Genomic DNA, 14,633 nt, shown 5'->3' with positions numbered 1-14,633 from the left:
TATAAATGCATAAAATGAGCATTTTATATTAGGATGCATACTGTATACTTTTTGAAATGGTTTAATATTCTCTTCCTTCAGTGGCTTTGGCTAGGAGAGCAACATAAAAATGAGAGATGATGAACTGTTACACTGAATATGCTTTCACACTCTCAGTGCTCTAACATGCAACCAGGTTTGTTTTCATGGCAAAGCCCCAACCCCACTTCGACAAATGTGAGTTACCTTCTAAGTTCCAGTGTACAGCACAAACTTCTGAAAAAAGGGCTATGTGTATAAGATTATATGGACATCCACCATGTGAGATGGGATGTCCATGTCATCAAGATTCATGTGGAGGCTAGTGTACAGTCAGTTGTACATGAATAGGCTTCATCTCTCCAGATGTTTATCTCTTAAATGTGGACACTGGATGCAGGAGCTAGGTTACAAGTGTGATTACAGTAGGTGAGATTACATATTATTGTTAACTGCTATCAAGTCAGCTATCATACGATGAGCCCATGAATGAGAAACCTTTGATCACCCTATCATTGCAGCTCTGTTCAGATCTTTCAAACCCAGGTCTGTGGCTTTCTTGTTTGAGTCTAGCCATCTAAAAGTCTTCCTCATTTCCTACTGGCTTGTGCCTTACCAAGCATTACTGTCTTTTTCTAGTGAGTCTTGTCTTCTAATGATATGACAAAGTACAACAGTCTCACTTTGGTCATCTGGGATTCTTGGGAGAACTCGGGCTTGATTGGCTTTCATACCCATTTACCTATCTTTTTAGCAGTAGCATCACATTTCAAATGAGTTCATTTTCTTCCTGTCAGCTTTCTTCACTGTCCAGCTTTCACAAGCACACATAGAAATGGGAAATATGATGTCATGAACAATCCATCATATTCAATGGTAATGCCTTTATAATTCAGGATCTTGTCTAGTTCCTTCATTGCTATCCTTTCAAGCTCTAATCTTCTTTTGATTTCTTGACTACAGTCTCCATTCTGGTTAATGACTGAGCCAAGGTATGGACAATTTTGAACTATTTCTATGTCTTCATCATCTACTTTAAAGTTATGTAAATATTATTTGGATAACATTTTTTTGTTTTCTTAATGCTCAGCTGTCAACTTTCATTTGCCTTTTCTTCCTCTGCTTTCTTCAGTAATTTTTCTAGTGTTTGCTATTTTCTGTTATTTGTATGGTATCATCTGCATATCTTAAACTGCTGGTGTCTCTTCCTCATATTTTCTTCCTCTGAGTCTAATCCTTCGTTACATATGAGATGTTCAGCATACACGTTAAACTGATAGAGAATGCTGCATTTTAACGCCCTGACTCCCATATCAAATGGAAATTATTCTATGTTAGGCATAAATATGGATGAAACGTCAGGAGAGAATGCTTCTGGAACATGGCCCAGAAGACTCACAACAACCCACTTCCCCCTTTATTAATGGCTGTGATTTCATTCATCCACTAAAAACAATAAAAAATACTAGAAGTCTTGTTTCATTTTTGAAAACAAGAGGGGAATAATACCAGTACAGTCATTAAATTTAAAAGTTCTAGAAGGGTGTCGTATTTTGATGTTGCGTTTTTGTAACAAATTTTGAGAATCTTAGCTCTGTGACTCAATTAAATGTGTGAGTGTCCTTGAAAGTTATGAACTAGCCAGTCATACAAGATTATTGTGAAGAGAAAATTAGTGTTTGGGAGATAACCATATAGGCCACCTGAGCTTCTTAAAGAAAAAGTGAGGTATAAAAGGAATTGGGGTTGTTGTATGTCTTTCGGGCTGTGTGGCCATGTTCCAGAAGTATTCTCTCCTGACGTTTTGCCCACATCTATGGCAGGCATCCTCAGAGGATGTGTGGCATGGATAAACTAGGCAAGGAAAGGAAAAAATATATATCTGTGGAGAGTCCAGGGTGTGGCAAGAGTCCTTTGTCACTGGGAAGCCAGCATTAATGTTTCAGTTAATCACCCTAATTAGCATTGGAAAGTTATTGTCTCTTGCCTGGGGGGCATCTTTGTTCAGTCATTAGCGTCCTTGGGTCTCCTCTGCCCTCAGAGTGTTGGTTCCCATCTACTGTTTTGATTTTAGAGTTTTTTAATACTGGTAGCCAGATTTTGTTCAGTTTCCTCCTTTCTGTTGAAGTTGTCCACATGCTTGTGGATTTCAATGGCTTCTCTGTGTAGTCCAACATGATAGTTGTTGGAGTGGTCCAGCATTTCTGTGTTCTCAAATAATATACTGTGTCTAGGTTGGTTCATCAAGTGCTCTGCTATGGCTGATTTCTCTGGTTGAATTAGTCTGCAGTGCCTTTCATGTTCTTTGACTCTTGTTTGGGTGCTGCGTTTGGTGGTCCCTATGTATACTTGTCCACAGCTACATGGTATCCGGTAGACTCCTGCAGAGGAGAGAGGATCCCTCTTGTCTTTCGCTGACCGTAGCATTTCTTGGATTTTCTTTGTGGGTCTGTAGATAGTTTGTAGGTTGTGCTTCTTCATCAGTTTGCCTATGCTGTCAGTGGTTCCCTTGATGTATGGTAAGAACACCTTTCCTCTGGGTGGATCTTTGTCTTGACTCTCATGGCTTGTTCTTGGCCTTTCAGCTCTTCTGATGTCTGTGGTGGAGTATCCATTGGCCTGTATCCATTGGCCCAGTTTAGGTGGTTTAGTTCGCCTTGGAGGAGGTGAGGTTCGCAGATTCTTTGTGCACCGTCTGCCAGGGCTTTGATTGTGCTTCTTTTTTGACTTGGGTGATGGTTTGAGTTTTCATGAAGGTATCTATCTGTGTGTGTAGGTTTTCTGTAAACTGTGTGGCCCAATTGTTGATTGGGTTTGCAGATGACCAAAACATCTAGAAATGGCAGTTTTCCTTCCTTTTCTTTTTCCATGGTGAATTTGATGTTTGGGGGGATGCTGTTAAGGTGGTCCAGGAACTTGCTAAGTTCTTCCTCTCCATGGCTCCAAATTGTGAAGGTGTCATCTACGTATCTGAACCAAACAGTTGGCTTTTTGGTGCTGTTTCTAGGGCTTGTTTTTCAAAGTGTTCCATATAGAAATTATAAAATGGAATTCATGATATACTAAATGATATTGTATTGCATGGCAGTTGTATTATAAACTCTATATTCTATTATATTTATATTTTCAATATGCTCTAAATGTTTTATAAGACAAGCATAGCAAAAGGAATCTCATGCTTTTATCATCCTATCATTTTCTCCTTTATTTATTTATCCATTCATTCATTCATAATACTTATATCCTGCTTTTATAGTTCATGGAGGCTTTCAAAGCAGCTTACCACAATTTTCCCTTGAAAATCCCTCTGTGTCCTGCAACATTACATTACTTTTTCCAAGATGTTTTTTTCTGAAAAGGTGCTTTATATATTTATAGTTGAAAATGAAGATGAAGCAGAAAGAGTTCTCTTCTCCTATGGATATGGGGCAAACGTTCCTACCACAGCCAAAAGACGGTTGAAGCAAAGGTAAATTCTATATCGGCACACAGTTGTGTTTGCAATATTTTTTTCCATTCAGTTATGAAATTATATATATAACAAGACATTGTTTGGAAACCCATTCTCCAAACATATGCTGTGTGTTTTCCATGTATACCAGATATAATTTTCAAAGTCATCCTGAAGCTTCTGTTCATTCTTCAAGCTCATCTATAACATGAAACAGTTTGCTTGCTATGTCTCTATGACCTAGAGATCATGTAAGGCTAGTTTGTGAGAAGAGGCAGTTGAGATGTGAAGGCTTTCGCCATGGAAGGAGAAATCTGACTCTTTCTGACCCCATTATTCTTAATACCTAAGCAAGTGTAAGTGGCATTTTCATAATTTCCATAATAGTCTTTTATATTTTACTATACTGAAAATTTGAAGATAAATTGATTGAGTGGATTAATTCTGTGGCAAACAGTTGCATATGTAGGTTTATTTTTAAAAACATAACATTTATATGCATTTAATATTTAACTCCTCTTTTAATTAGATTGTATGCTATAGCATTTATGCCATTGATCAAATAGAAAATTGGACCTGCAATAATGAACCAATATTTTATTATTGCAATTCACTGTGCTGGTCTTCACAATAATGCATTCCATTCTGTCTCCCATCCGTTCTGTCATTTTGAATTTCTTCTCAGCTCCATAAAAAGTGGGATGTTTGATTTGTCTTTACCATTGTAAAACATTACTCTATATAAGAAACAATTCTGTGCTTGTCCTTATGTAACGATCATAGTAGCATCAGTGTTCACAAGAGAAGTAGCAGGGAAGAATAATGAATTGCAGAGTTTGCAAAAGAACCAATATATTTAAGAGGAAAGTTATGGGTTGATTCCACAAACAGTTACAGGAAGCAGGCATGGCTGAAACAATAGTGACAACTACGACGACGACGACGATGATGATGATAATGATGATAATGATGATGATAATGATATTACCCATCTCTCCTCAAGTTGAGATACAAAATAGATTAAAATATATTATACAAGTAAAACACATAAAACTATTTAAAACACATTGATTAAAACATAAACCATTACACATTAAAATCATCCACACAGCCCTCTCAGTCAGGTCATAGCAAATTTCTACATAAAACACTTTGAAAAACAAGCCCTGGAAACAGCAACAAAAAAAGCCCACCACATGGTTCAGATGTGTGGATGACACCTTCACCAATTGGAGCCATGGAGAAGAAGAACTGAACAAGTTCCTGGACCACCTCAACAGCATCCACCCAAATATCCAATTCACCATGGAAAAAGAAAATGAAGGACAACTGCCATTTCTAGATGTCTTAGTCATCCACAAACCCAATCAACAATTGGACCACACAGTTTACAGAGAATGTACACACACGGATAGATACCTACCTAAAAACTACATCCATCACCCAAGTCAAAAAAGAAGCACAATTAAAACCCTGGCAGACCGTGCAAAACAAATCTGTGAACTCCATCTCCTCCAAGGTGAACTGAACCACTTAAACTGGGCTCAGCAGGCCAATTGATACTCCACCGCAGACATCAGAAGAGCTGCAAGACCAAGAACAAGCTACGGAATTAAAGACAAAGATCCACCCAGAGTGAAAGTGTTTTTACCATACATCAAGGGAACCACTTACTGCATAGGGAAGCTGATGAAGAAACACAACATACAAACAATCTACAGACCCACTAAGAAAATCCAACAAATGTTATGTTCAGCAAAGGACAAAAGGGATCCTGTCACCTCTGCAGGATTCTACCATATACCATGCAGCTGTACAAGTCTACATAGGGATCACCAAACGCAGCGCTCAAACATGAATCAAGCAACAAGAAAGGCACTGCTGAGAAGTCAGCCATAGCAGAGCAACTGATGAACCAACCTGGACACAGCATATTATTTGAGAACACAGAAATGCTGGACCACTCTAACAACCACCATGTCAGACTACACAGAGAAGCCACTGAAGTCCACAAGCATGTGGACAATTTCAACAGAAAGGAGGAAACCATGAAAATGAACAAAGTCCAGCTGCCAGTATTGAAAAATCTCTAAAATCAGGACAGTACATAAAGAGCAACACTCAAAAAGAAGGGGAATTCCAGACAAGACTCAATCAGGGCCAGTTAACATCTCCTAAGAAAGGATTCCCCCAGGCAGCAACCAGCCAGGCCTTGAAACTGCAAAGCCATTAAATGCTAATCAAGGTGGTAAATTTCAACATTCACACCTGCCTCAAGCAGACAAAAGTTCTTTCTCCCAATCTGGACATTCCACAGATATATAAACCTCACTTACTTAGTTTCCAGCAGACCCCACAATCTCTGAGGGTGCCTGCCATAGATATGGGCAAAACATCAAGAGAGAATCCTTCTGGAAGATGGCCATACAGCTTGGAAAACTCACAGCAACCCAGTGGTTCTGGCTATGAAAGTCTTCGACAACACAACAAATAGGAAATGTTTTACATTGTTTTAAGACTGGCATAAAAAGCTTTCATGTCAAACACTGGCAGTGTAGTCAGCAATTTTGGTACCTGGAGGTCAAACTCTTTCCAATTATCTTTATGTAAAAATGTTTTTGAAGGAGATTTGGATATAATGTATTAACAAAACTTCCATTTCAGCCACTGCATAGGACAATGCTGAGGATTTTGGCACTAAACAAAGCACTTCAGTAGCAGTTGTTTCAGCGAGAAGAGTGTCTCACATGGCTTCTCTATCTGTCTTGTGCAGATTTGAGGAGGACAAAGTGACACTGACTTTAGATCCAACATTCATTCTAAAAATGTTTGGATAGAACTATACTCTTGCCAGCCTTTTGTAAAAAAAAACAAAACAAAAAAACCAACTCATCAGCTGGAAAGGTAATAGCACTCCACAGATATTAGGAGAGCTGTAAAATGTATATAAAGAGGCCAAGTCGAATACAGTACATACTGTGTTTCCCCGAAAATAAGACAGTGTCTTATATTAAATTTGCTCCAAAAGATGTGCTAGGTCTTATTTTCAGAGGATGACTTTTTTTTTCCATGAAAAAGAATTCACATTTATTATTGAACAAAAAATGAACATTTATTATATACTGTACAGTAGTTGTCATCACAAACCAGCATAACCAGACAAACTGTGAATCCTATCAAGAATGTCTTGTTACTACCATTATTTCCATGTACAACAATCTATGATACATACATTTATTGATCCTGCATGCTCTGGTATTATGTTTGGTGAGCGTGCTTCCAAACACAAACTTTGCTAGGTCTTACTTTCGGGGGAGGCCTTATATTTAGCAATTCAGCAAAACCTGTACTAGGTCTTATTTTTTGGGGATGTCTTATTTTCAGGGAAACAGGGTAGAAGCCCCATTTGTTTGCTGTCGTCCAAAAACTATGGGCAACAAAGCTTCAAAATTATGTTAGCAAGATCAATTTAAGTTTTCATTTTCTTATGTTATGACTCCTGGAAAGTGCAGAGGCCTACGAATGTGTGGACACATTCAGCTAGATCCAAAAGGCATTACAAGTTAGACATATATAAAGCTTTTTTTAAAATCGTGTCAGAAGTGACTTGAAAACATACTGCAAGTCACTTCTGATGTGAGAGAATTGGCCGTCCACAGAGACATTGCCCAGGGGATGCCTGGGTGTTTTAGCTAGGAAGCTTCTCTCATGTCAGCTCAAGCTAGAGCTGACAGATGAGAGCTCACTCCGTCTCACAGCTTCAAACCAGCAACCTTCAAGTCAGCACTTCAACTGGCACAAGGGTTTAACCCATTTCGCCACCACAGCTGCAATATATAAAGCTGCTCAGGTGGTATTTGGAAGGACTGTATTACAAGCAGAAAACATTAATAGTATAAAGCGCACACACCTGCAAATATGTGCTTTAGTATATCCCATGAATATGGATTGCTCAGAAAATGAGAGGTAGATACTCGCCGTAAGTTATTATTTTTAGATGTCTGCATGAGCAGTCCACCATACTCAGAAGTTTGAACAAAACAAAGCTTTTCTACAGTTCTAATATACTTTGAGTAGTATATCTGATAAAACATATCTAGCAAAGCTTTATAACTAAACTGATTTGGAAGAGCGTGGAAACAAAATAATTTTGGATGCCTGCCTTGATCAGCTGACATGAGGGAAAACCCATGAGTCTGGATTGCTCATGCAGTTATCCAAGAATGATCGTTCATGGTATCAACGTCTCATTTCCCCTGCAGCAAAAATATGTACTCACTGCTCATGGATAGGGGCAATTGTTATTTTAGAACTTGGAACAATTAATGCTTTGTGAGCTCATCTGGAAGGGTCCTCTTTTTCATAGCCTTCTCTAAAGACTGTAGAACTCTGGAAATTCTGTATCTTAAAGCTAACAGATTTATTACGGCACATGTTTCTATAGAGAAGATCCCAGGCATGAAATGCCATCCGAATTCCATTGATGCAATGAAGTAGCCTTGGGTTCCTAGCAGCTGTATCCTGATTCCATGGGTCTGATGAAGTAGCCTCTGGTTCTTGAAAGCTGAATGCCATAATCAATTTGTTAGCATTCAGATTTTCAGAAAATTCCGTTTTTGTAGCATAGTATTATTTGTATTTTTCCTATATACAGTAGAGTCACACTTATCCAACCTTCGCTCATCCAACGTTCTGTATTATCCATCGCTGTCTGCCTCCCACCCGGATACACAGCTGTTTCTCTAGGCAGCAACACGCAGCAGACCAACACGCCCAACAAAAACACAAATGCAGCCACTCTCCCAAACAAGTGGCAGACTTGTTGTAAAACTTGATGTTTTCGTGCTTAAGTAGTAAAGTCATAAAGTAATTTGACGTTTAAATAGGCTTTTCCTTAATCCCTCCTTAAAATCCAACATTTTCGTTTATCCAGTGTTCTGTTGGCCTGTTTATGTTGGATAAGTAAGACTCTACTGTATATAAAACATTTGTAGCATCAAACTAACACAGCGAGGAGATATAATTCAGACATAACACACTATTACTTTCTCATGAACCTCTGCATGAGTCAGAATAAAACTATTTAAAAAAAAACATTTAGATTCGGTGCTCGGCAGCAAGCCCTGGCAGTTGCAGGCTCTTTGAGCCTCCAGGCTACACACATACTCAAAGAGCCCACGACTGTCAGGGCATGCAGGACTGTCAGCGCCAAGTGCCTACTAAGAGGTGCTTTGCACTCCGCTTGGTGCTCGGCTGCAAGCCCTGGCAGTCACAGGCGCTTTGGGCCTGCAGGCCATACACACACTCTCTTAAAGAGAGACTCTTTCCAAGTTACTGTGTGTTGAAGAGTACAGGAGGGGTCTTGCTACCCATTTAAAAAGACAATGGAGCCTGAAGAAGAGCCAAGGATTGCAAAAACAGGATCAATGAGCCACAGACTGCATTTTGCCTATCTGGATTCAGAGCCAGGGGTTTATCCCACCAACCGTAACAATTCAAATAAATGCTGGACAGAACGTGATGATCAGTGAAATGGTGGGGCCCTCTAGCCCTAAAACTGAGGGGAAGGGGAGTGTAGGAAGCCCTCCCATGTTGGCCAATGGGACTAAAATTTTCGTTCATTTGGATGAAAGAATGAAACAGCTCATTTGGAAAGGCCCTATTTTCAGAAGCAGTGCTCGAAAACAAAAATGGCCATACAAATGAAACAAATGTATAGCAATTCTATGCAAAAGCACCCATTTGTCTATACTAAATTGGTGAAGAAAAAATCTACTTGGCTTGGGTTCTGTGTTTTCCATTTTACAGTACTGAGTTTGATGATATTGTATTTTATCTGGGTGTTTTAACTGTGCTGTACCCTGCCTCAGGTCATGAGGTGAAGCAGGTAACGAATAAAATTAGTTGTTATTTTCGGTTTTTCCATTTATTTTCCCCCCTCCCCTTTAATGAACCCAGAGTGCTGAGCAACACATTTTAGGTACAAAGTATACACTCCAGTCTAAATCTACTATGGTATCCTTCTGGGTCATCTCGCTAAGAGGGGACTTGGAGACACTGTCTTACAGTGGCTTTGTTTCTTCCTAGAAGGGTGACCCGAGGACTCCTGTTCGAACCCTTGGATGTTGGCTTCTGGACCCCCCATTCTGTTCAACATATACATAAAACCACTAGGATTGGTAATCCTGAAATTTGGAGTGTAGTGTTTTCTGTATGGAGATGACACCCAACTCTACTACTACTTTCCACCTAAAGCCAAGGAAGCTGTCCTGGTCCTAAGTCTGCCTAATTAAAGTCTGCCATCAGTAATGGGCAAATAAATTAAAACTAAATCCAGACAAGACAGGGGTGCTCCTGATCAGTTGGAAGGCAAATCGGGGAGTAGAGTCCAGCCTGTTTTATTATCTATTTATTATAATTTATTTAAAACATTTATATTTCACCCTTTTCACCCCGAAGGGGACTCAGGGTGAAGCAAAACATATATACGGCAAACATTCAATGATGTAACATAAAATAAACATATATATACATAAACACTAAATTCAGTTATCTTCACATTAAAACAATTATTTAAAACCATTACAAGTCAGCAGTACCAGATCTGGTCAGCAGGGTGAAATTTCCTATTGCTGCCATTATTGCACTGCCCCAAAGGCTTGGTCTCACAGCCAGGTCTTTACCATCTTTCTGAAGGACAGGTGGGAGGGGGCTGATCTAATCTCTCCAGGGAGGGAGTTAGATGGGGACACACTCCTGAAGACACAGGTTCACTTTGGGAGTACTCTTGGCTTGGCGTTGAACCTGGAGGCCCAGGTTTCTGCAGTGGCTAGCAACACCTTTGCACATTTAAACAGCACCAAAAATGCTGATTACATTCCTTAGTAGCATCTCATTAGATTACTGTAACATACTCCATGTGGGGCTGCCTATGAAGAGTGTTTGGAAACCACATTGTCCAACAAGCTGCAGCCAGATTGTTAACCAGGGCTAGCTAAAGGGAACATACAACCTCCCTGTTACAACAACTTGCAGCCAGTGGGCAAGTCTGTTTCCGGGCACAATTAAATATGCTGATTATGACCTATAAAGAGCTGTACGGCTCAAGTCCAGACTATTTGGAAGAACATATATTCCTCTAAGAACCTTTCTGGGTCCTGTGATCCTCAGGAGAGGCCCTTCCCTCAGTTTCACCTCCATCGCAACCATGGTTTTGGAGTCTGTGAGAGAGGACCTTCTCGGTGGCTGCCTCTCGACTCCTTGCCCAGGGAAGCCAAAATGCCCCCCCCCCCCCAAACTGTCCTTCCGACGGTAGGATAAAACTTTTTTTCCCCAGAAAGTCTTTTAAAGGGGGTGCTGTGAAGTGCTTTAACTATGTGAATAGGTGTTTAATGGTTTTACCTATTTATTTTTAAATTGTGTTTGGTTTAATTCTTAACCAAAAGCAACCACCAATATTTCTCTGTGCGAACGACAGCGTAAACAGTGGAGAAATTGGCACTTGGAAGAACAAAACCCAAAAGGGGGATGAGGCACTAAAGCCTGAGTCAAAGAAGGCCTGTGGGGCACTCTTAACAATGTTATGCTCTTTGTTTCACATCTTTCCTTTTTAAAATCAAAAGTTTCCAGCAAGACTATTCTTTGCTATGCACTGCAGTGTCCCACCATTGTTTTATGTCATTTAGCATATTTTCTTGCTATGGTATGTATACATGCCTCCACATGCATACGCTTTTTTGTGTGTTTTTAGAATTTTCTGTGCCTTAAACAAAATATTATTGAATTGGCCAACAGCCGTCTTCGCCTAGACTTTCTTAATTACAAGGGAAAACATCACTTCCACGATAGTAAACTCCCGTCAGCTGTAATTTAGGGCATACTAAGTAAATCTCTCATTCTCAATCTTCTACCCCTTCCCATATGTGTGTGAGAGAGTGCATATATGTGTATTAAAGCCTCCCAATACGTCACATGGCTTTCTATGTCAACATTTCAAATGGCTGTTGCTTAATATGACTATTACTGTATTCAGTTTCATTTGAGGAACCAATCTGATACAACAAGCTGATCTGTTTGGCTAAATGTCTGGCTTTTTCATTTATACAGATCAACACTCAAAATGCAGGGCTGCTACTGTAAGTCAGCAATGCTCAAATTGTTGAAAGCTGTGCTTAGCCTCAGAAAGCGAAACCAATAGCAGCTTTCGCCTTGTGTTTAGCTGCCTGACCATTCTCTCGCCTCCACCCACCATCCCCACATTCAGTTTTTTACACAGAATATTTCAGTTTCAGGTCACACTGCAATAAATACACATTACCTACATGTACTGTGTGCCTTTCTGCAATAAGTACAAGTAAACATTTCCCAAAGAAGTAATGACTGCTATAAACTCTCTCTTCCTTGGACACACTAAAGTATTGTACACATTCCAAGAGGCCTTCTTGTTTGAAACAAAAAACCATTTACCAATGCTTGACTGCACTTAAGCATATAAAGTGTTCATTTCAGAGGAAAAATGGTTTGAAAACAGCAGAAAAGATTTCCAGGCTGTGCATTTTGCTTGTTCTATAAATAGCCTTCACCTGAAAAAGAAAGTTTCAAAGTGATTCTGTTTATCAGTTTGCTTTCAGAATTGATTTAAATAATCATAAAAGAAGTTTTAAAAACCTGAATTGTTTTCTACATTCACACTCTTTATTCTGTGTTTCGTTATTTTTTTGTTACAAAGTTAATTCATGTTTTAAACCATATTTGCCATTTGCAAGACTGTTTGCAAAGCTATAAGCACTGTAGACTATGGAAGTAGATGCCCATGTAGCCATGTAGATCATTTAAACTCTCCAGCTCATATTAATTATTTTTTAATGCACACATCTACTTGATACTATTAAACTGTTAGTTCTGTAAACACTGGACTAAATCTTTTCTGCTAGTGGAAATCTATTTCCCTCTCTCCTATTTTCAGCTTACTGAAATACTTGAACATTGGCTGTGGGTTTTTCTCAACTTTCTGCCTTCCCTAGAAAGTTCCTGGTGTATAGCAACCATGCTTCAGAAAGACTAGCACACACAAGAGGGACAGCAAAACTGATCACGTTCACATGAGGGAGGTTTGGTAGTCCTTCAAGAGTGTATGGAATGCCCACTGTCTGCACATGATACTATCGTTCTTGTATTTATTACTCATCAGTTATAGCACAAAAGCATTCTTCATACACAGTGGCCTATGCTTCCATTAAAATCTTTGTATCCCAGTCAGGGCTTAAATAAGTTTAATTTAGTCTATGTTCTGTTCAAAATGCACAGTCAGTCTCCGAGTTACAAACATGCGACTTATATGTGACTTCTAGTTACAAATGAGGGTGAGACAACAGGAAGTGAGAGGAAATATACCCCTAGGAAGGGATATCCACTGCTGTAAGGGTGGGGAAAGGCGTCTTCACTGAAGCTTTATTACCAATCCTTGTTTCCATAACATGCCAACACTTTTAAAATCCAATTGTCACAGGGACAGAGAGTGAGATGAAATCTTCTGAACAGGGCCGCAAACAGCAAAGCAAATACCACAGGGATGTTAATCCTTCCATATGCTATACAAAATTAAACAGAAATTGCTGGAGTTACACTTAAAAGATGTACCTGTTCCAACTTACAAACAAATTCAACTTAAGAACAAATTTACAGACCTTGTCTTGTTCATCCCAGGGACTGCCTGTATCATCATTATTGCACACTGAAATAACCAACAAAAATAATAAATGTTAGCCCCATAAATTATATTTTTTTAGTCTAGAGATGTTTTGTGCTGAAGAAAAAGATAACTACCACACCACCCATTATTTTGAATATAATAAGTTTTCTCCTTTTTCTAGATTATATATTTGACAATAAATCCCTCGCATTCACAGCACTTGCAAAAAGAAAAGAATGTATACTGTACTGAGTAAACAAACTTTTTTTCTTCAATATTTTTCTATGTTTTTCTTTCTTTCATAAAAAATAAATTACTTCATATGTTTACTCCAGTGGTTTTATAATTTACTATAGCTTAGATAAGTGCAAGCGGGAGAGATGCTTTTCTGTAATGATTGCCTAAAGGTAATTATGTGGTCCATGATGCTCTCCGATAATTATCTGAAATGCAACAGATAGTAGCTTTTGTTCATGTAAACACAGAGACATGATTATGCTATCAGAAAGAACAGAAAGCATTGAAGACTGCTATATTGCTAACTCACTTACAGCTACATATGTAGGCTGTCACCTTCCAGTTGGAGTGCAGGGAAACAATCCAGCTTTGTCCCTAATTGAAATGAAGTCCAGCTACATTCAAATTTCTGATTAATTTTATAGGAAAATCTTCAAAAAAAAGTCCACTGAAATTATTAGCCACCCAAATACCTTTCTTTCCTGCTTCCTTGCCCAGGTGGGTTGCAGTTCTGTTCTCACATTGTGACACAAATGGTTGACAACTGTATTATTAGATCACAACTGTCTATTCACTAGGATTATTCTTAATTTTAAAATATTTTATTTCCTGTTATGCAAGTTAATGTTTTTCCATTATTAATATTTTAATTAATTTTTGACAATAAAAACACAAAAAGAAAAGCAACAACACTTATAAGTACATAAACATATTAAGACAACAATTACTTAACAAACATACATCTCTACCTATAACTCTAAAACTACCAACATATGCTACATTCGTTTTAAAAGTGGATTTTCAGCTTCTCTTTTGTTGGTTTCTTTATAAATATAACATTTTTCTTCCTCTTTATAGCCAGGAAATTGTTTATTTCTGTTTGTTTAAACATTTACAAGTGAATATTAATATGTTAATGCATGTTAATGTGTTAATGCAAGTTAAAGTTAAGTTCTGTATGACTTCATTTGTCATATTTTGGAAGACATTTCATTTGAGCTGTTCTTTTTCCCTTTTGACACAGTTGTCATTTGGCTAGAAGGCTACTGCAGCTGGAAAAGCAGAATACATTACTTGTAAAGGATCTGGAGCATCATAAGGAACAAGTTACTCTGCTCTCACAAGAGGTATACAACTCCTGAGATAAAGGCTCACATATACATGTGTCCACTCTCCCTCTCTTTTTTACACACACACATACAAAGTGTATAATGGTCTAGGACTTCAAAGTAGCAT

General features: G+C 38.6%; 1 protein-coding gene and 1 long non-coding RNA gene across 3 annotated transcripts in view; one reads left to right on the top strand and one right to left on the bottom strand.

The window, feature by feature from the left end:
- The window catches only part of pibf1 (progesterone immunomodulatory binding factor 1), a 108,243-nt gene that overhangs the window by 68,288 nt on the left and 25,322 nt on the right, over window positions 1–14,633 (top strand). For both annotated transcript variants that reach the window (XM_008106908.3, XM_008106909.3), the window contains exons 13-14: window positions 3,397–3,487; window positions 14,422–14,524. In XM_008106908.3, the coding sequence (XP_008105115.1) occupies window positions 3,397–3,487; window positions 14,422–14,524 (194 nt within the window). The remainder of the gene's footprint in view (window positions 1–3,396; window positions 3,488–14,421; window positions 14,525–14,633) is intronic.
- Window positions 9,868–13,207, bottom strand: LOC134297607 (uncharacterized). Its single transcript, XR_010004400.1, has 2 exons — window positions 13,156–13,207; window positions 9,868–12,051 (listed from the first exon to the last, which is right to left on the bottom strand). It is a non-coding gene; the product is annotated as an uncharacterized LOC134297607 (long non-coding RNA).

Source organism: Anolis carolinensis, chromosome 3, assembly GCF_035594765.1.
Source record: "Anolis carolinensis isolate JA03-04 chromosome 3, rAnoCar3.1.pri, whole genome shotgun sequence".
NCBI lineage: Eukaryota > Metazoa > Chordata > Lepidosauria > Squamata > Dactyloidae > Anolis > Anolis carolinensis.
This window is presented reverse-complemented; position numbering and strand designations above follow the sequence as displayed.